At 27.1% G+C, this 23499-nt stretch overlaps 1 protein-coding gene and 1 long non-coding RNA gene across 4 annotated transcripts in view; one reads left to right on the forward strand and one right to left on the reverse strand.

Moving 5' to 3' along the window:
* Positions 1–23499, forward strand: part of LOC139426209 (uncharacterized) — a 161367-nt gene that overhangs the window by 70394 nt on the left and 67474 nt on the right. Inside the window, exon 2 of the long non-coding RNA XR_011637415.1 lies at positions 2728–2843. This is a non-coding gene — a long non-coding RNA (uncharacterized lncRNA). The remainder of the gene's footprint in view (positions 1–2727; positions 2844–23499) is intronic.
* LOC107453302 (suppressor of lurcher protein 1) overlaps positions 1–23499 on the reverse strand; it is a 1038548-nt gene that overhangs the window by 48391 nt on the left and 966658 nt on the right. For all 3 annotated transcript variants that reach the window (XM_071184104.1, XM_071184106.1, XM_071184105.1), the window contains exon 11: positions 16231–16269. In XM_071184104.1, the coding sequence (XP_071040205.1) occupies positions 16231–16269 (39 nt within the window). The remainder of the gene's footprint in view (positions 1–16230; positions 16270–23499) is intronic.

Genomic DNA, 23499 nt, shown 5'->3' on the forward strand with positions numbered 1-23499 from the left:
AAAGATTTTCTTAAATATTTATTTCGTGTATTAAATTTTTAGTGTGGTGTTGTTATTCAATATGTTACAGCAGAAAAGCTTTAAAACCCTAGAAAAAGGGTAATAAAATGGTATAAAAAATTTATCTTAACGTGTCTTTATAAAGTTCATAATGAAGAAATCTGTACCAAAAACAAGCATTAGAATAAGAATTTAAGTTCAGTTTTGAATTTGGGCGTTTATAACGATTTTGCCTTATTAATGACATTTAAATTTAAACAAAAACATTATATGCCTGCTATATTTTGAAAANGAAGTAAAAGAAAAAAGAAACAATAACCATTGACTCTTTGACACATTTTACTCTGCAGAAATGTTTAGTTAATTCAATTTGGTATTAATTTGACATTCCTGATTACTTTGATGGTGTTCTTTGGCGCTTGCGACTGATTAACTGATGTGAAAATTAAAAATGACATTGACTACAAATGGTATGCAAATTGCACATTATGGCTTGTGAAGTTGTTATACAGTGTGTATATTTGAAACTTTCAGTGATTCTTCCAATAAACGTAAATAAACGTAAATGCAATAAACGTTCTAGAGTTTGTCAAGAGAAGTCAAGTTTTTATTGTTTACGATTTAAATTTGAGGAGATAATGGCGATTTTGAGAAAGATTTTGTTTAATGTTTCATTTGTGTGGCAAAGTTGGTTGTTATTCAAAATAGTTTAGATGAAAAAAATTTTAAAACTTGAAAAATGGTAAGAAGATGGCATGAAATAATTTATCTTCTTGTCGTTTCTTTATTAAGTTTATAACGAAGAAATCTGAAACAAAAACAAGCGTTGAAGAATTTCTGTTCAGTTTCGAATTAGCACGTTTATAAACGTTTTGAATCATTTATTAGCAATTTCATTTATTTAAGAGTATTATATAGTTGCTATATTGTAAAAAAAAGTCCTATGAAAAGAGCAAAACTAAAAATATTTTTAATAACTATTATTCAAAATTGCTCTAATCCAACAACTCATAGTAAGCTTTTAAATATAGATTGTGAGTTTAAGAATGAGTTGACAATGTTACTTTAGCTTATATATTGATTATTTATAACTAATTTTTTTTTAAAATGACGAAGTTTTGAGTATATCAGGACATATTTACTTCCTTTTCATTTATATTCTACTACAGTTTGTAATGAGAAATAAAGTTTTTGCAGTTTATGATTTTAATTTGAAGGAAGATTTTCTTAAATATTTATTTCGTGTATCAAAGTTTCAGCGTGGTGTTGTTATTCAAAATAGTTTAGCAGAAGAAAACATTAAAACTCCAGAAAAATGATAAAAATAACAGCATAAATTAATTTGACTATAAATTTTATCTTCTTGACGTTTCTTTATTAAGTTTATAATGAAGAAATCTGAAACAAAAATAAGCTTTTAAGAATTTCTGCCTCATTTTAAATTTGCCCGTTTATAAAAGGTTTTGTAATATTAATCGCATTTAAAGATTATATGTTAGCCATATAGAAAAAAAAAAGTCTTATAAAAGCATCAAAAATACAAGTATTTTGTATAAATATTATTCAAAATTGCTATACTCTAACGCAACAACTCATAGTATGAATTTAAGTACAGATTGTAATACAGAGGTAATAAATTGATTAATTCTGATTCATTTTTCGAGAAGGAGGACATTTTGAGTATATCAGGACATATTTACTTTCGTGTCATTCATATTTTACTGCAGTCTGTAAAGAAGAATAAAGTTTTGATAGTTTACGATTCCAATTGCTAGAGACAAGGACAATTTGAAGAAAGATTTTCGTAAATATTTATTTCGTGTATAAAAGTTTCAGTGTGGTGTTGATATTCAGTATGTTACAGCAGAAAAAACTTTAAAACTCTAGAAAAATGGTAATTAAATGGCATAAAAATAATTTATCTTAACGTGTCTTTATAAAGTTTATAATGAAGAAATCTGTACCAAAAACAAGCATTAGAATAAGAATTTAAGTTCAGTTTTGAATTTGGGCGTTTATAACGATTTTGCCTTATTAATGACATTTAAATTTAAACAAAAACATTATATGCCTGCTATATTTTGAAAAAAGTCTTATAAAAACAGCAAAAATAAAAGAATTTTACATAAATGCAATTCGAAATTGCTAGGCCCTAATGCAACAACTCATAGTATGAATTTAAATATTGTGCATGTTAGAATGCGTTGAAAACGTTGTTTCCGGTCATAAATTGATGATTGTAATTGAATTTCAGAAAATGATGAATCTTTTAGTACATTGGGAAGTTTTTACTGCTGTGTCATTTATACTTTTCTGCAAAATATTGCTCTTTTTTACAGTTTCTTTTTATGAACTCAAGTATGTAATCGTCTATATGTTTTAACATGAAAATTAGGAATTATTGCATCGAATGCTTCAGCATTTGACAGAATGGCGAATGCTCCTTATGTAAAGAATGGAATAAGAGAATTATTACATACTTAGTCTAGACATTATATAGAATGCCTGTAATTTTTTCCATTAGTATTATTAGGCAAGTAATCGAATTAATAGCTTATCTAGACCATGAGTGAAATGTTCTTAAGACCGTCAGTTTTAACCGTCATATACTCATTTCATAGGTATGATTATGACAGATTTATGACTTAATCAAATTCGAGTTTAAGTATATACGTTTTAAATATTGTTTTCAAATTAAATTTTAATGAAAATAATATCTCTTTTCAGAAACTCTTCTTTCAGATTTCTTGAATGAAAAAGGAAAAAGTTGGGAAATACAGTTTAATGTATGTGTCGCTGATTATAAATTGTTCTTCATGTTGCTGCCACTCTAAACGCAATAGGTAAGAATTAATTTTTTGTATTAGGGAGTGGTATAAAATTAGAGAAATTATGCATAAAGCTACATAAAAGTTTAAATAAGTTCTTATAGGATATTTTTTAATTCATTGTTACATACTTCGGTTAATTTTTAGCTTCACGTTTTATGTATCTTTAAAAAATAAGTTAATTCCTTATTATCACTATATATACCAAAACTTAATATATACCTATTTCTACCATATCCGGTCAAATGACCGCACTGTATGTTTCTTGATGGAATGCATGAAATATGGATGTTGGGAAGGAAATAAAGAAAAGAACTTTATTGTAATTAAACGAAATTGTATATTGCCAATTTTTGTGTATTACAAATACAAAGAATAAGAACTTTTAATTCGTAGCTGAACACATTCTTTACACATACAAGGTTTTTCAATATGTACATTTTCTGCAAATATATTTCTTCTAATTATTATTATTTCTATATAATTATTCTTATGAGAATTACAATTCTTATAATTAATAATATCTTTTTTCTAAGAGCTTGATTTTGCTGTCTTGATTTTTCTAGGTAAAAACTAACCTTAGTTAGAAATAAGTAAGGCTATCAAAATTAAATACAAGCTACTTATCAAAACAAAAATGCTAATTGAAAATTTTAGGTACTTTCTTGAAATTTGAATTCATAGTTCTTCTGATTGAACTAACTGCGTAACAGTCTTTGCAGAAATGTGCAACTAATCGAATGCAATACGTTGAACATGCATTACATCGTTATTTATGATCCGATAATAGTATAAATCAATTAATTGTTCTCCCTGTCAAATGACCGGTAATGGTAGAAATGGGTACACGACAAGTATTATTCGAAACAGACAAAATACAAAAAAAAAATAACAATNATTATTCGAAACAAAAAAAAAAAAAAAAAGTGGAATATTAACTGTATATAATTGTTAGGAAAAGTCACAATTGTTAGGAAAAGTCATAAAGTCAAATGTGCAAAAGCGATAAGAGGATATGCGGATTTTCGATGCAAAAGTTCTTAAACGGTCATTTGACCGGTAATGGTATGTTTAGTGTTAATGTTCGAAATGTCAGAAATTTCCTAATGAATACGCGTTGAGTAAAATTGTGTCTCAAAATTTAAATCAGAAAAATATTATGCACACTCTAACATTAAAATATTTAAATTTAAAACAAAATATGTCCGATGAAATTGTTTTATGTTCGAGAAACTTCTTACACATGATAAAGCAATATATTTGTCGCGCAAAGTTAATTGCCTGTTAACACAAATATTAATTGCTTGCCCAGTTCAGTTCGAAAGATCATTAAAAAAGATTTGATTAAGATTTGTTTTTTTTTTCAAACCTTGTTATTAATTCAACCATTTAAATAAAATGCTTAAAAGCGTATGCTTAAGATTTGTCTTGCTTTTTGATTAAGCTTTTTGATTAGGATACTTTTTCATTAAGATTGCTTTTGATAAGATGCTTTTTGATTAAGATTGCTTTGATTAAGATTTGTTTTGCTTTATGACTAAGCTTTTTGATTATGCTTTTGATTAAGATTTGTTCTACTTTTTGATTAAGATTTGCTTTTGTTTGAAACCTTGTTATTAATTCAACTATTTATATCAAATGCTTAAAGAATATACTATTGATTAAGATGCTTTTTGATTATGTTTTGATTAAAATTTGTTTTGCTTTTTGATTAAGATTTGTTTTGCTTTTTGATTAAGATTTGCTTTTGTTTTAAACTTTGTTATTAATTGAACCCTTTAAATCAAACGCTTAAAGAGTAAAAATGTATATTTAAAGTTTAATTTATGATAATATAAAAATATTAACAAAAACACTAAGCGTTTCATACTATGCGACTTACTTTTGGACAGCTGTTAAATTTTTTTTGTTTCACACGTATATAAGTTACGATATTTTAAGGTTGTTATTTTTTTTAAAATTGATATCCTGGGTAGTGCAAACTATAAATACAATTCTTTTAAAATCGTAATTTATTTGAAATACAATACTGGAAATGCGCAAATAGATTAAAAACAAATAATAAAAAGTACACCCCGTTTGTGTCTCAAAATATTATGTTTCCTTACTGATCCGACAATTTTAGAAATTTGTTGAGCTTTTTCACATTTTTCGGTCAACAACCTTCACGGTTCATCTTAATCAAGTGGGGTTGAGTTGTTTTCATGGAACTCATATCATTTTCCTTTTTCCAAGTTTAAAGTTTTTCTATCGTCTTTATCGTTTCTTAGAAATAGACAGTCGCTTTGAAATAGGCTTATTACTCTTTTATTACAAAGAAACTTTATCCATAAAACAAATACTGTTTTTTGAGAGCATTTTGTTTGCCTTGAATTACATTTTTTTAGACAATAAGTTATTATTTTTTTTGAGTTGGTACGTTTTTAGAACCATTTGTTAATAAATAGCTTCTTTGAAATTTATTGTGAATTTAAGCAACAAATAAATTCGTTTTTGCTTGGAATTTTCGAATTTAAAATATTTTTTGCTGAAGAATAGCTTGAAAAACAAATTAAGTTAAAAGCGTTTTATTGAATTCCCCTATAAGTAAAATAAATTCTGCTGGTAATACTTAAAATTACACAAGGAAAGATTTCAGTTCTTTTTTGTCCGTTTCAATTTTCTAAGTGTGCAGTTATAATTTACTAAGACTTAAAATATATTTCAATTCTATTTAAATAAAATTTAGTTGAAGAAACCTGCACAAATCATCCAGTAGTTTTCAATTTATTTATACAATTAATTTATTTATATCAATTAATTTTAAGACAAATAATATAATTGAGAAATATAATAACAAATACAAGAATACATATTTGAAATTCCACATTCAGTTTAGTGTTTAATTGTTCAAACAATTTTTTATTGTATTACCAGCGTTGAACAGCCGATCCAATCTTCAGTTTACGACTACGAAAGTCCAATTCCGTAGCTTTATAATTTTTCACCCGACCCAGTGAACAAGGGTTTTTTCATAGAACTAATCCACATTTGCGTTACATAGAAAGGAAAACTACGAAAACCTGCCATTCTTAATCCATCAAAGTCCCATTAGCAAGGGGACTTTAAGACACGATTCCATCTATAACTGGGTATATTTTACGACAGCACTGTGGTCGGTGGGAGCCGGATGCAGCATTCAAAATTACCAGCCGTCGCTGGGATTCGAACCTGGGAAAACCACATTGGGCCTGAACTACGGAGGCTTGTCCAAGCAATTTCCAAAATGCTAATAATTTTTAACCACATTTGCTTAGCATTGAGTTTTAAAGTTATAGACTGTTCTTTGTGTTTATGTGACTTTAGACAGGTTCTCAATGCTGATCACCTGGACAAGTGCAAAGCACTTAGAAATTGCCCTTGTTCAGAAGGTCAAAAATGTCGAAATAAAGTATTGAAGAGCTCGAGAGCTAATGGCTTGATAGTCATGACTTGGAATTTGCCAATAATATCATAAGATCACTAAAGAAGATTAAGTTTTATTAAGAAGGAATAGTTTCATAAGTTTTTTTAGACTAAATGAATGTTAATTAGGATGAAATGAATATTAACGAAGTATTATTTGTCGCTAGATGTGTGCAATTGAAGTTTGGAAATCGCTTAAAATTTTTCAAGCAGTTTTCATTTTTATATTTCCGTAACGTTTCCATTCTTTGCTTTCTCAATTTGTCATTGATATTTATTTTTTCTCCTCATGCGAATTTCAGTTTTCTAACTTTTGCAAATATTCTTTCATATTCACTTCATTTTATGAAGCGCAAAATGTTTGTAAAAAATAATTTTATTGGCATTTTTTGTTTGCAACATATGAATGCGAAATTCCACATTATATATTTCCCAAATGTATGGAATAAATAATAATATTAAATAAATGAAAATGATTTAAGATTGCATAAACATTTTCAAATAGTTTTTAATATTTTATCTTTTTTGTTTCCGAAAAGGTTTCTTATCTCATTGTCGGTAATTTTTCCGCTTACACGCATCTTCCCTTCTAATTGCACCGAATTGAAATACTTGCATAAATTATACCATAAATTTTTCTCCTTACTTCATAACTCCTACTGATATTTTGAAACATTAAAAAAAATATGGTAAACAAAATCGAAAGCAAAAGATTTTTAAAAATATAATTTTCAAACTTTCAGACAGTCTTATTTTTAATTTTTTTAACTCAATACAGTGATATTTTCTGAAACATAAATTATCATTCAAACTAAAATCTCTATTTAAAAACAAAAGAGCAATTAAGAGCAGTGAAAGGCTTATTACATAATGAAATGTAAATGAGGGTCCATTTGTTTAATTTTTTTGTATTCTTTATTTTAATAACTTTAGCCTTTATTTTGATAAAAAAATAAAAATTATTTCACTCTCCCATTTATATTTTTGAACACTATTAATTTGTGAAATTCATGCTTTTGTTTTTAATTTTCGTGCTAAATGAAATGAATTTTCATGTATTCATAATATTTTCGGTGTAACTATTTATTTTAACTTTAGTTTTTTTTATAACTATGAAAAGGTTTCAATAAAAAATTAAGCGATTTCGATTTAGTTTCGTGGATTTATTTCATCGAATGTTTTTAAGAGATAAAGATCATGAACAATGTTGCTAAATCTTCCACATCCCCACACTGCTATATTGTCGAAGTTTGATGATACTCAATACATATAAAATTTTTAATTCACTTTAACTTAAACTGTAACCCAGTATCAATAATTAGTGTATATTATAGTGCAGGGGTGGCGAACCTTTATACACCAATGTACCATTTTTTCTAAAAAATTGTTTAATGATATCGTAGACGTGCTGTCAAATAATTTTAACTTCGTGATTATTGGGAAAATAATAATACTAAATACTATCAACTCAAAACTCTTTATTTACATAAAAAAAAACATTTTGCAATCTCTCAGTTATAGGCGTAATTCAACTTAAAGTAACATCTAATCAGTGTGACTTCTGTTGCTGCAGATTAGATGACAAATAACTTATATTAGGTACTAAGATGTTAGTTTAAGCAAGACTGTTAATTTTTTTTGCTAGTTACTTGTAACTTGTTAACTTGTTTTTTATTGTTATTAATTGTTTTTTTAGCATTAATTGATATTTTTTTTATTAATAATTGTTTATTATTTTGTTTGTTTTTGTTAATTTTAATTTAATTGTTGCATATGCTTCATAGTGTAATAACATTTGTGTTATAACAATTCATAGTGCAATAACAATTGCGATCGGTAGGGTGCCCAAAATATTGTGTCACGTGCCATAAATGGCACGCATGCCATTGGTTCGCCATCCATGTTATAGTGTATATTAACTATAAACTTATGCTTACGTAAGATAGTGTAGTATTTATAGTGTATATTAATTATATACTTATGCTTATGTAAGATTGTGTAACATTTAGTCCTCATTTTTTCAATGCAAAATACTACAATGCATTCAAATCCCATTTTCACCACAAAATAGAAGGTTAAATTATTAAAATTTATTTTAAAAATAAAAAAAAGTTAATTCAATACTCTAAAATAAGTGAGTTTATGATCTATAATAATTTAAAACTTTTTTATAAAACTTCACAATAATAGAGTTTTTTTGTTAATTTGGATAAAAAATAGCGTATAGAGCTTAATTAATATTTTTTTTATTAGAAAATAAGAAACAATTATATTTTGAAGCCTGAAACTAAAAAAAGATATTGATTATTGTGAAAGTAAGTGGTCTATCGATAAGTGGTCCTCAATAAAAAGCACATTGAAAACACATTGAAGCAGATTTGAAAGAGTAGTTCGAATAAACATCTTATAAGCGTAAACGCAAGATCGTATTTTAAAGTGAATTGATCAATAACACTTTTACCATTTACATACCTCAAAATTTATTTCAAAACTTGAAAAATTTAATTATTTTTTAGGAAATTTAGCAGAAAATAGGAAGCAGGAAGCAGAGAATTAGAAAATAGGAAGCAGGCTGATCGTATATATTTTAGATAATTTCTAAAATCAATTTTATAATTAAATCTGGAGACACACATTTTTTAAAATTTTGAATGTTTCTAATAACCCGAAACATTTGTTGAACCTAATACGTTTTGAAATATTTTATATCTTGGTAAACATCGATTACATAAATGTAAATTACATAAATATAAATTACATAAATACAAATTACATAAATATGAATTACATATTTATGATAGCTTTTTCAAAAAAAATATTTTTGTTCAAAAATTTCATAATTTATTATTTTTGATTTAATTAAAAGCTGAAATATGAGAAATTGGTTTTTCATATTTTGAAACAACATGGACTTTAATTAAAAAAATAATCTATAAATTGGCATGTGCATCATTTATAGATTTTTTTTCTATTATTAGATCAATCATTCATATGTGCAATTCTTTATTTTTTTTTATTAAAAATGGTTTATATTTCTGAAAGCGCAACCAAATACACTTTCGATAAACGTAATCGCAGACATGCCTTCGAAAATAAATTGATCAATGACACATTTTTCTTTTATTTTACAAGATTTATTTTCAAAATAAGGGGAAATTTAAATAATCTTATGATTTCTTTTTTTAGTTTCAGAGAATTTAATATGAAAAAGGATGTACTTTATTTTTCAAAATCAATTTTATAAGTAAATATGATGCGATGCACTCCTCAGCGAACTAGGATTTTTTAAACCTAATTCGTTTTGAAATCTCGTTAACCATCTATTTCTCAAATGCAAATTCCACATTTATGACAGCTTATTCAAAAATATATTTGTCCTAAAAATATCATATAATTTGGCAATTTAGATTCAGTTGTTCTGCTAAAAAGCTGAAGTTATATAAAAATTGGAAGGAACGAAATCGAAAAAAGAACAGAACATTTTGAAATATCGAACAAATTGTTCTGGTTTTCCCTCAAAAACTTTTCCGCTGACGACAACAATTTATTTCATGTTTACAAGCCCGCTATGTAGTTAAACAGAAAAAAAAATATTTGAAAACCTCTGACGTTTTATCAATAGACCAGTTAAAATATCGGATAAAAGCAATTTTGCACAGACTCGGTTATTTTCTAAAATTTCATGACATTCTTTTTTTGCCGGGGACAGGGATAAATGGCTCCTGACAGAAGACATATTTTTCCTCCAATACCTTTTAGTGTCGAATGCAACTATTTGTTTTCCTTTTTTGTCGCGCCATGATTAAGTCGAATGTCTATATTTAATCTGTGTTTACTTTTTTTTCTTCTGTGTCTCCCCGTTTCGCCGATACATTGAATTTTAGTGATTCGGATATTATTAATGAATGTCTTCAGCGGTTTTTAATGGCAGAGCTACAGATCAATTTCGCTGGCTTCAGTTTTGAAAAGATCAACAGCTCTATTATTTAGTTCCGTTCCTTTTTCTTTTTTTTCCCGTGACTTTATGAACGATGTTTATTTTTTTCAGTGTTGGTGATGTTAAATCGCTTGGATGCTCATTATGTGACACCATCATCAATTCAAGAGAAAACTGTAACGAAGTTTAAAAAATGCTCTAACAAATACTTTGGAGCGTAATTTTAAGCACTAAAATGTGTTCGGTTTTGAGTTTCACTTTTGCGGACGTAGCATATTGTATAAATTTGACTATTTTGTATGAAGATTTCATATTATTTAGTATCAATTAGATTGTTTTGCATGAAGATTGTATGCCATTTAATACCCATTTAGGCGCATTTGTATCAAGATTTCTTATTACATGGTGTAAGTTGGAATCTTTCATAAAAGATTTCATATCAATTAGTACCAATTACATTATTTCATGTGAGGAGTTTATTTAACACGTTGACTATTCGTGTGACTGCAAAATTTGAAGTAACAGAACTATTGAATTGTTATAAAAGTAATATAAATATGATTTATTAAGAAAATTATTGTGAGCCTCGTAAAAGCTTTCTTGTTCATTGCTATTTGACTGATTAGGAGATAAGTTTTTCATTTTTATTTTCGAAATTTCAATGAATTAGGGTAAACATTTTAAGTTATACTCCTCTTTACTCGGCAAAGATTTAAACTGATCGGGTAAAGTGGGGATATGAGAAACAGATTCAAAGCAACGGGCAGAAATAAGCAGACATGATACCATTATTCTTGGGACCACCAGAGACTCGCATTATTAAAATACCGGTGGGAGTACTTTTGCAGGATATGTTTCGTACAGCGGTACTCGTGGCCTGAAGAAGATTTCACTGTAAACATGTGCTCAAGTCAACGTGTTAAAATGGTTTTAGTTTAGACAATTTCATAAAATAACACTATTCGTTTAAAATGTTTATATGTCAATAAATACAAATTTAAAAAATGAAACAATATATAATTAATATCATTTCGTATTAATTAAAAATGAATGAGATTTTTCAAGGTTAGAGTTTGATTTCATTTTTTGAAATGAAAATGAAAACTGTCATTGTAATAGGATTAAATAAAATGTAACAAAACAAATTGTTATTTTCATTGTCTAAATATAATGTAAAGAAACTGCTTTTTAAAAAAACGTGGATGCCAACAGCCATATTTTGTTACATATTTAAGAACAAAGTTTTCTTAAAAACTACTCAAAATAAGATGTGCTATTCGAAAAAGCAAACTAAAAACAGCGAAGAATGTAAATCAAAATTGTACTACTACAGTTTCACCAGAAAGTTTTAGTCTCTGCTACAACACGTGTTTCAAGTGGCAGCTAAGTTTGCGATGCCTAAACAAGATACAAAATCTAAGTACATTTTATAGCTTCAACAAAGATGTTGGTTTTTGACGTAAATGAGAATGGTTGAGCTTTTTATTTGAAATCATACCTCAAAAATAAAATAGAAGAACCATTTGGAACGATCTGAAGAGTCGAAAATTATGCAAGATTGTGTAACTCTCAGGGGAACTGGAAGGGAATATCTCGTCTGCACTTCCATTTCCTGAATGAAAGTACGAAAATGAAGTGTTTTGTCCTATCTCTGAATGTAAATACCAGCGATAAAAAACTCCAACGGTAATGTGTGCAAATATAATTTGACTAAGAATGAATAATAGCTGCTTTTATTAAGAGAAGCCACTATAAGAAACCAAATTCAGGCGCAATTTGGCATAAAAGAAGCATTTTCTGTTACACATGTATGAAAAATAACCCTTCTCAGCAATGGGTCTCTGTATTACATAGACCAAATTAAAAAGGGTAAAAGAAGTTATTCTAACAGAACAGCCACAGGAATAATTCCTTCCAAGAAAAATATCCACACAGTCATGCTGACAGTTCCATTTCGTTTTGTTTCATTGGGCGTAGAAGTTTGTGGGGAGGCAAGACGACTATCTTCATGAAATTGTTCTCTGGATATGATGGAAGAGGGGTCCTCCGAGAAAAAGGGGGAGAAGCTCCGCCCACATACCCGCCAGATATAATGAAAAGCACTCCAGCTAATGAAGAAAAGGTCCCCTTGACCACCCCTTCTTTGTCTTCGACCATCAAAAGGACAAAACTCTTCCCTTTAGTTATTAGAGAAGAAGATGGGGAGTCAGACGACATAAATAATTTCTTGGGTGAAGTGAAGCGAAGGGAGGTGTTGGCATGGTGGCCCGTAACTGGATACCAATCCGTATCTGGCAATACAGGGGATATGTAATATTTTCTTCACACCCATTCACTCCTCTAGATCAGATTTGCTGAGCGAACCATCGGACAATCATGTTTTATTAGGTCACTCTTGGCCCCGTGAATTATTGATATCAAGAGAATTGTTGAGTTTTGGTAAATGTGTTAAGAATGTTAGAGTTTTCTGTAGTTTAGGGAAAGTCCTTAGAGTAAAATTTTTTACGGGTCAATTGAAACGAAGATTGTCGTCATGAAATATTGATTTTGACCTGTACTAGGAAGCAATAAAAAGCCCTCTCGATTTTTATCCATCGTTTTTTATACATCTATCATAGCGGAATAAACTTAAATCCTTAAATTGTACGGGTAAAAACTCCTTAAATGAGTGTTACTTTATTTTTAAATAGACTGATATTGAAAATAATAGGTAAAAAAGTTAGATCATAGGGATCTAATATTTTAAATGAAAATTTTGAATTATTAATGTCTTATGACTTGAAAAAAATAAATTTGCAAGAAAATTTCGAAAAAATGCAAAATATTTTTATTTTTTAGTTAGGCTCTTCTTATAGAGCATATGCTACTGTTTTTGCAGATAAAGATAAAGGTGATGATAATTTGGGTAAAAATAAACAATGGTTTGCAAGGATTTAAACAAACGTTACTGTTACTGCATGCATGCTTGGAGTGTTGAATATATATGTAAAAATTTTTGTGATATTATACTTTAAATTACACGCATATAATTAGACCAGTAATAGCTTTTGTAATTTCATAAGTAAGGCAAATGTAATTTATTGAAAAAAAAATTTCCTTCCTGAATTAATCAATTTAGTTTATTATTGTTCCTGTTAGCCAAGATACAAATAATTAATGAGGAAAGTTTATTTAGAAATAGCAAACATATTTGCCTAAGAAAATCTTGAGAGAAATTGCAATTAATTGCATTGTGAGAAATCTTCAAAACATAAATTTATATAAAAAAATATAAATTTATAAAAAACATAAATTTATAAAAAACATAAACTGTTTTTAAAAAACTTAAAATTCACAAAAAAACATAAATTGTTTTTAAAAAACATAAAATTTTTAAATTTACAAAAAAAAAACATAAATTGTTTTTAAAAAATATAAAATTTAAAAAAAAACATTAATTTATAAAGAAAAAACTTTTTTTTTAGAAAACAAATTTATACATACATTTATAAAAAGCATATTTTAAAAAAAACAAAAACATAAGTTTATAAAAACATAACAATGTAAAAACATAAATTTCTAAAAAATGTTTTATTTAATTCTTTTCTAAACGTATTTTGAAATTTAAGTGTAATTGTGTTAAAATTGAAGTGAACTTTTATAAAACATTGTATTGTAACTTTTATAGGCTTAAAAATAAAAAAAAGGATTTTTTTAAACTTTTTATCATTTTGATTAAATTATTAAGAGTTTTTCTTTTTAATAATAAAAACAATATCAAAATTGTGACTGACAAGTCTCTGGATTCAAGATAGTGTAAATTATACAGTGGTGTAAATTCCAGCCAAATTGGTAGCATTACGATTATGCAAATAGCTTCACATACAATTAATTTTTTTAACGATAGAACATGCACCTAAATACTGCTATCTTTCTTACAGTGAGATGAATAAAAATAAATTTGATTATATTTTATAAATAATTTTCTCTATTTATTAAATTATCAATAATAAATATTAAAATAAATTATTAATAAATTATCATTTTATAAAATTAAATTGAACTAAAGCAAAAAAATATGTATGTATAATGAATTGCAATTAAATATAGAAAAAACAAACTGTAACTTTAGAATAGTAAATCTATTTAAAATGTTTTGATTCTTGAAACGTTTTTCGTAAAACAAGTAAATTCCTCAAATTTTAAGAACTTTTTAAAATTAAATTAGTTAATAGTTCTCAAAATAAGTAATTAGAAACATATTATGACTTTTGAGAGTTCTAATTGTGTTACATTTAAAACAAGTTTTAAAATTTAAAGATGTTTTGTTTCATTTATAAGCAACAAGATTTAACTTGATTTAAGTACTCGAACAATGAAGTACATATTCCCTTTATGAATTATATATTACATGTTTTCGGACGTATCTTTTTACTTATATACGAACTATAATAGAAAATGAAAAAAGGAATTTTTTGTTGCAAGTCACATATTTTAAATCCTCAGAGGTTTACATGCATTAAAGATATGAAAGCAAACATATGTTTTGGCAATATTAAAAGGGAAACTTGAAATGTCATATTGTGTGTTTGGTTAAAGATAAAAATATTTTTTCCATGCATTTCCACTTATTTGTTTAAAGTATATGGAGATATATTTTATGAATAGGCCTATTCTGTAATGAAAACTCAGTATATCCGTATTTTTATCAGTATGTGTTTTATTTTTTAGTATACACTGTTAGAATTTTTATTCTAAAATTACGGTAAAATAACCTATCAATCTGTCCATCCAATTAACCGTAAAGTTTACGGTAAAAAGAATTTTTGAACTTTACTGTTTTGAAACCGTTTATAGTTAAGAAACCATGTATACAAAACAATACGATAAAATTCTGGTTGTTCAACCGTATTAGGTGAAAACAGTTAAGAATTGGTATTTCTCGCAGCTAATAGTTTGATTACCCTCTTATTTATAATGATTTGACAGTTTTGTTTGAATATAATAAAATAACAATTAAATAAACTGTTATTTAGCCATTTTTTCGCGAAAATAACAGTGTACTGATAAAAGTTAATGTATAATGTTGTTATATATTATTTGTATAACTTAGTTTTTAGAATGAAAATTTACGAATAATATATAAATGTAACAACAATAGGTTCCAATTTACATGGAATTGGAGAACTTTTTATGAGATAAAAATAATATTTAAGAGATTAAAATTCAAAACTCTTTATTGCATGTTTGTTTCTGTTTCTCTTTTTGTAGTTACTCGATTTTTATTCGATTTCTATTAATTTGATTCGATTTCTATATTAAAAAGAAATCTTTTAATGCCTTATCTTGTGCTAGATTAAAACATAAAAATATTTATATGAAACATTTCAGATTATGGTATGCAGTTAGTGACATATTTAGGAATATAGATAGTCTCTAATAAAAATCCATAACATGAATAATTGTATCAGTAGTTTCATCATTTTTAAGGAGCTATAAAACTGTTGAAATCATGATATAATATTTGTAATGGTAATTACTTGCAAATATTTTACATTATTAATTATTTATTATTGAAGCTACGTTGCCAATAATTCGCTAATAAAATTTACAAACAATATATGACAATTACAAATACATTTTTTGAAAAAATAATGTTATTTGCAATAAATTATAAATTGAAGCTCATTAATAGACAAAAATATTATTTTAAAAAGCAAATTTCGAAGCTTCTTATTTCAATTTATTTTTTACACTGATATAGGGTTTCTTCCTTTGTATAGCAGTATATTAGCACTATCTAAACAGCAAACGGCATACATTGTCCTACGTAAAACATGCACTATTTGTTCAATGCATTTCAGCTTACGTGTCTAAAGTTATGCATGGGCAGAGTCTGTGATAAAAATATTCTTCTACACATCATAGTTTAGCCAACCTTAGAATATAATCAGCAAAATGTATCAAATAGGAAAAGCAAAAAGGTTATTTTAATTTACAAGCAACTGTCATTTCGTTTACAAAATGTAACTTAAAAATTACCTGACGCATGATCTTGAGCACCTGAAGATACTCCAAAATCTGAAACAAAAAATCAGAAAAAATGAATTAAAACAAGTCTAAACAAGTAGATAATATTCTTAAAAGAAAACGACTTAAACCAACAACAATAAGAATTGTTTGAATTTTCAAATTGTCTTTGTTAAAAAGCTTAAAACGATAATTACAAAGTTTGTGACTGTAAGATCGTTTGCATAATTTGTTGCAATCGCAGTTTAGAATACTTAAGTAACTTTTTGCATGGTATATTGAACGAAAAAAAAAACGTTTTAGAACAAAATTTCTTTATTGATAACATTAGTGTCGTTTGCTTTAATATTATAAAGGTAATTAGTTGTTGTTCTGAATGTAAATTTTCTTAATCAGAAGCAGTTTTCTTTTGTCTTTAATATCCGTTCGAATCATTAAGATTTCCTTTTTTACATAATGTATACATTTATTTCCATTAGGCTTTGTTGTTGTGCAACATCGACGCTGATAGCCATATAAGGATCATTAATGTTAGAAGTTTTAACCATTTTTTATGAAACGAAGGCAAAAGAAATGAAAGGTTTTTCGTGATTAATTTTCATGTAGTGCATGAATGTTTAATTAAAAACGCAGTATTGAAACACAGATTGATTTCATTTTTCCAGCTCGAAAGCATAATATATATATATTTTAATATTCTACTTCAATAAACGGGCTAAGGAAAATGTGTTCATAAGAAATGAGTAATATTATACGGAAATAATAAACGGATTTAATCTTTAAGAAGATTTATATCCTTCTCCATTCTTACTTGTAAGTCTAAATTTAAGTTCTTTTAAAATTATTTAACTATACTTGTACCTAATTAATTCTGTTTTTAAATAAAATATAATGCAATGTATTTTTTTTAATGTGTAAGCAATTAGTTTAACCATTTTTTCTTAAAGTTAGCTAACTTTATTATTTTCTCTCAAAACAAATTATGCGGGAAATGCTCTTTTAATGTGAGTATTTATTATTTTAAAATGAGCTAAGCAAAGAATGTTCTTTTATAAATGCTCAATCCGTAAGTAAAAGCTTTTCGCCCATAATGTCTGTTTAAATCTTATAACTTATTTTCAAAATGAATTATAGATTAGTACACTTATAAAGTTATGTAAGCCTTTTGGTATGAGTATTTTCTTTTTGTTCTTGTTTTAATTTTTTAAAAGAAAATTACTCATAATTTTTTTAGTACTATGCAAGGTATCAATAATCCATATAGCGAATATCTATTATTTACTGTAATTATTATTTTGCTATTAACGTTGTTTTTTTAAATTTTTTTTATTGACATTACTTCTTGATGAAGCAATGTTTCTCTTAACGTCTATGTTTATAAAAGTTAAAAAATAGTTTATTTCATTTGTATATACTATTATGATTCTTTAAAGTTATTTTTAAGTCAATGTTTTCATTAAAGAGTTATTTTAATTTTAAACATTAATAATGCAATGCTTCTTTTTTATTTCCACGTTAATTACATTAAAAATAAATCTATGACTTTAGCAGAAACCTCATTATTCCCTTTTAGAATAATTTATAAAATTTATAGATCTATGCTAGGCTGGCATAGCCTGGTTGGCAGGGCACTGGACTCACGCTCGTTAGAACGAGAGTTCGAATTCATCTGGCCAAAGACTCCCCGTGTAGTAAATAGTGACTGGTGCTCGTAAATCTGTCTGGTCACAAAGTCCTCCATGTTTCTATAATAAATTATACCTGTGGGGGGTTCTGAATTGGAGATAGATCTTCCTCTGTTTCAGGTCAAAATTACAAACTGTGGATGAATGAATGTATGTTTAATGGATTCACCCTATAAATGGAATGTGTGTGGTAGAAGTTGAATTTTTGGCCATAGATGGCGCCACTGGTAAACAAGAGCAATCGCACAGTTTGCCTTAATGGCCAACAGCAACAACAACATATATCGATTCTTCTTTATTAAAATAAACGGTTTTAATGGAAAGATTTATCAATTTCTGTCAACCTTATGATTGCAGTTCAAAATAACTCATAAAACAATGTTTTCATCAACGTGTAAGTTTTGTAAGGTAAAAAACTATGTACTAATTTGGCGTCAACTAATACCATCTTTATGAAATTAAGTACACAAGCATGTTTCTCTATGTTTTCGAAGTTAAAAATATAATTTAATTAGCATAACTTATTTAAACTAATAATTACGCAATTTAATAACACATATAGTGTTATAAATAAGTGTTATACATATAAATATAAGTATATAAGTATAAATATAAGTATAGTGTTATAAATATAAATATATAACAAACATATAGTGTTATAATAAATGTAAATAGTTAATAATAAATATAGTTAATTTGGAGTTACAACGACTACTTTTTTTATTACAAAGACATTTGCGTTGTTAAGACAACAAATTTATTTCAAATTATCAGATAAATGTAATAAATAAATAAAATGTATTGAAATTTTAAAACTACAACGAGGAAAAAATAAATTTTTCCCTTTTTAATTTTTTATAATTGAAAAATATTTTTAAAATAATGAAAAATGATATTTTTCTTGCTAATTAGATATATAATTAACCGATATTTTGAGCACGTTCAGTTATAAAACATCTTGCTTTCAGTTTTACTTACTACTTTTCTTCATTTATATTAAAATATTCTGAAAATCAAGCAGATTTTCAAAAGCACCAAAAGAAATTAAAGTAATAAGCTTGACGTTTGCTTGACAACTAAATGTACTGAAGAAAATTTCTATTTTCGATATTCATCATTAATCCTTACTCTCTGAGAAACCTTTCCGCGTGTGATAATAAATCATAAATGTTTATGCTTTTAGACAACTTAAATTAATATTAAAGGAATCTGACATTTTATGCTTACATAAAAGCTTCCACGTTTCTATGAAAAATCTTTGGTGTTAAAGCTAATGAAATATAAGTTCATGTTACAGTTTTTATGTATACAGTTCATATTATATACAATTCCAGTTCGTATTTTATATGTACAGTATTATTACTTACATTGCAGTATTATACACATTATGCACGTATAGTATTATGATTACGTACAGTATTATGATTATATTATTATGATTGCATTAGTTGAAGTATTAAATATAAGAAAATATAGTATTTGTTTTCAATTTCTTTTTGGAAATTGTTTGTTGATAAATGTATAACTGCTCACATTATTTGATAAACTAAATATCCTTAATAAGTCTGGAAATATTTAGTGTTTTTGATATTGAAGGCCAATATTCTCTTGGATTAGACTGAAGTCATATTTAGTTTGTTTCTTTTTAAAACACTTTAAAAAAAAAGATATAAAAGGAACAAAAACAAAAGAAACAAAATGACCAAATATTTGCGAATTATAATTTTATATCATAGTATGATTCTGTTACCATTAAATCTTTGGTAACTCTGGTTAAATAATATTTTAAATTAATTTTGAATAAATATAATTAAAAATTTTGTTGAAGAGAAGAATATTACACATATAGATTGTTTCTTTCAAAAACACACTTTATTAATGTGTTTTTAAAAGAAACAAAAGATATGAAAGAAACAAAAACGAAAGAAACAAAATTACCAAATGTTTGCAAATTATAATTTTATATCATAGTGTGGTTTCTATGTCATTTAATCAGAATTCGCTATGATATTTATTCTTTTTGAAACAAAGTGTTTTCGTATCATTTCAAATATCTTTATAATTCTAATTTTTTCTTATCATCACGTTGTTTAAAATAATATTATAAACCAAAACAATTCTGTTACCATTAAAAATTTAGTAACTTTGGTTAAATAATAGTTCAAATGTTTTAATTTTGAATAAACATAATAAAAAATCTAACTGTAACGGATAATAATACACATATTTACAATTTCTCTTTTAGAGTGAATAATTGGAGCATTAAAAAAATATACTTTGCAGTAAACAACAAAAATAATTGTACAGCAATCATGGAAGTTAATAATGGACTTTAAAATAGGTCTCTGCTTACTAAATATCATAAAAAATACTTAAAAATTGTTCACATTTCTTTATGATAACTTCTATAAGTTAAGCAATGAATTCTGCTGCGTCACCTTTATATACACCAGATTAAAGAACAATAAAGGTTGTTAAAAATAATAAATAACTTACAAGTGTATTTTTGGGGAAACTTAATTTTCTGTTAATAACAGCACAATGTATTTGGATCTCTCCTTATCGTATTTTCTGGTTCAATAAGTGCGATACAAATTTTATCACTTAACAAATTTTTATATTTAATACAGGGGATAATATAATATAATATAATATAATATAATATAATAAGGGGAAGAGAGAGTTAAACGTTGGTAATAGTGTCTACAACGGACNTATATAATATATAATATATAATACATAATATAATAAAATAATTTTTCTTTTATTTAAGTCAGACCTACAGCAAAAATAAAAATGGGTGCATAATTTATAATGATAAAGCTTTATCATCCATCATTTCTATATCCCTTCCTCGTCTTTCAAAAGTGATGTGTTCTGCATTTCATTTTAAGTCAGATCAAAATAAAATGATAAAGCTTAGCTTTTTGAATTTTCATATTATTATTCAGTTAATATAAAATTTGAATACCCAAAGATTTTTTAAAATTCCTCTATAAATAAAAATTATAAAATTATTAAACAAAAATTATTTAAATATAAGGCTGATGGAGAGTACGATACACAAAATACATCAAAAGAATTAAAACTGATTAAGTTATTTGGGTTGACATTATACTGACAACTAGATGTACGTAATAGCAGCATTACCTTCGATATTAATCATTAATTCTCACAGTCTGAGAAAAGTTTTCGAAAGTGATAATAAATCATAAATGCTTGTGTATCTCGACGACTTAAATTAGTATTGAAGGGAAACTGTGATTTCAGACTTTCATAAAAGTTTTCTGACGTTTTCTTTATATTGAAGCTCTTTTTGAAAATACCTTTGATAAATACTGAACATGACTAAAATCATGATTTTAACAATACGTTATAATCATGTTTATTTTTTTAATAAATATTCAACTTATTGTTATTTTAAAATTTACTGTATATGGAAGATATCTTTTTTGAAATATTTATGAATTTTGAAACTTTTTCTTTAATCTGTATAACTGAGGGTAAGTAAATACTGTACTAAAAAAAAATATACTATATAAGTTTGACTATATTATTCTTAAACATTTTCATTATAAATTGCATCGTAATTTTTTAAAGGTCGTATTTGCTTCTGTACTTTTTTAAAGATTTTTCTCATAAAATAAATTATTTTTTACCCATTATGGTGTAATTAAGAAAGCAGCTGTTTTAATATAAAAACATAGCTAAATAACCTTAATGTCTTATGTCTTCTTAGAATTCAGAAAAGATTCCTTTTTTTCCTTTTTAATTTTTTTTAATTCTATTCTCGGGCATTTTTATGCTTCTATTAAAATATTGATGAGAGGGTGTAACAAAAAGCAAAATACCTGAGCTAGAATGTATTAAATCCATGCGTTATTATAATGAAAGTAATTGCGTCTGATAGTTATATAAGAGTTTAAGGTTGTTTTTTTTTCTGCAATGTAATACAACATAAAATTAATCTTGAAATATTTGAAAGGAATTTAAAGCGAGTTGGATTTTTTATAAACATTTTAAAGAAAATTCTATATTTTTTGTTGAAACTTTATTTATTATGTTTGAAGATTCAACACTTAGACAAATATTACTTTTTTCACATTATTGTGATTAGCCTACGTGATGATCGGTCAAAATTTGAAAGCTTTTTACTTTTCTGTCTCAAATATGGATTTTCAACTCCGAACATGCATGGTTTTATCAATTCATTTCTTTAATTATAAACAACAAATCAGTCCCGCAGTTAACTGATCGCAAGGACATGGTTCCCAGTAAATAGCAGCAAGCATCACTGGCTGCGGTCAGTATGCGGACGGGTGACCACTTCGATAAGCCTGCAATAGGACTGAGAGTGTGCGGTACTGGTCCTCGCTAAAATGTTTTACCGTAAAGTTCTCGACTTCACTCGCAGGTCGTCGGGCTACCGAAACGGGGGTGACATACCCTCTGCAGAGGATCAAAATTGTGATGGCATGATGACATCCTCCGGGATGTTTCGCAGACCGTCACTAATTCGTCACCATCATTGTGCAGCTCTAGTGCGACGTAAATCAACTACTACAACTACTACAGCAAAAGGCCTCTAAACTCATAAATGAAGATCATGGAGGAAGAACGGTTTGCATTTATGAAATTTGATTCGGAGAAAAAGCAATTTTGCGCACGGGAAAAAGAGAGTTTTTCTACAATATGGCCCCAACTTCTTAGTAGAATAACTGTCGGGGAGATCCATATTTTCTTATTATTGATTTGATAAAACATAATCCTAAAAATGCAACCGATGGCGGCTCAATCGTCATTTTTTTGTGAAAAATAGGCGTAAATTGTTCTGCGGTCTTAGTCTTCATATATTATGGGTGGTCATTCCAAAACACCTTTATTATTTTGAAAAATATGTGTGGAAGAGTGTGTGAGAAATGTCCTTTATAGCCTGATGGGATATAACTCAGGATTTCGTTTTGTACTAAGTAACCGAAGTAGTTCTCAGTAGGCGAATACTTAAAATATTGTGAAAAGTAGTGCACCTACCCATACCATGATTAACTAGGTAGTTTTGCGTAGTGCCCGCTGCATATATATACAGTTAACATGGGGGAACTAATTTGAAGTCCAGTGATGAAAAGATGATTCCTATGCTACTCTCATACTGCATTGAGCGCAGTACTAAAAGTACTCCTACTGGTACATGAATCACGGTTTGAATTTCCCTATTTTCCGGGCTAACCATGAAAAATGTTCGTGTTTTTTTTAACTCCATGAAAGCTGAACGCGCGCCAATTTCATTAAAAGGTCCTCCAAAAAGGCGATTCTGAATCAAAGTTCCTTTAGAGACATTGGCTCAAAACTTGCACGTTCATGGGTTAGAACCCCCTTACCATCGAGCTAACCGTGGGAGGTTTTCGTAGTTTTCTTCGTCCAAATAACGCAAATGCTGATTAGTTCCATTAAGATGTCCTCCAGGAAAGCTAGTTTGTCCCTATGCTTGATCGAGGAGTTCCTTTGTCTTTTGTGTTGGGTTCAAAATCAACATGGCTACGCAGTGGTACATTGATAGTCGTGTATTCAAAATTGGGTGAACTGTTCAACCCCGATT

Source organism: Parasteatoda tepidariorum, chromosome 8, assembly GCF_043381705.1.
Source record: "Parasteatoda tepidariorum isolate YZ-2023 chromosome 8, CAS_Ptep_4.0, whole genome shotgun sequence".
Lineage (NCBI taxonomy): Eukaryota > Metazoa > Arthropoda > Arachnida > Araneae > Theridiidae > Parasteatoda > Parasteatoda tepidariorum.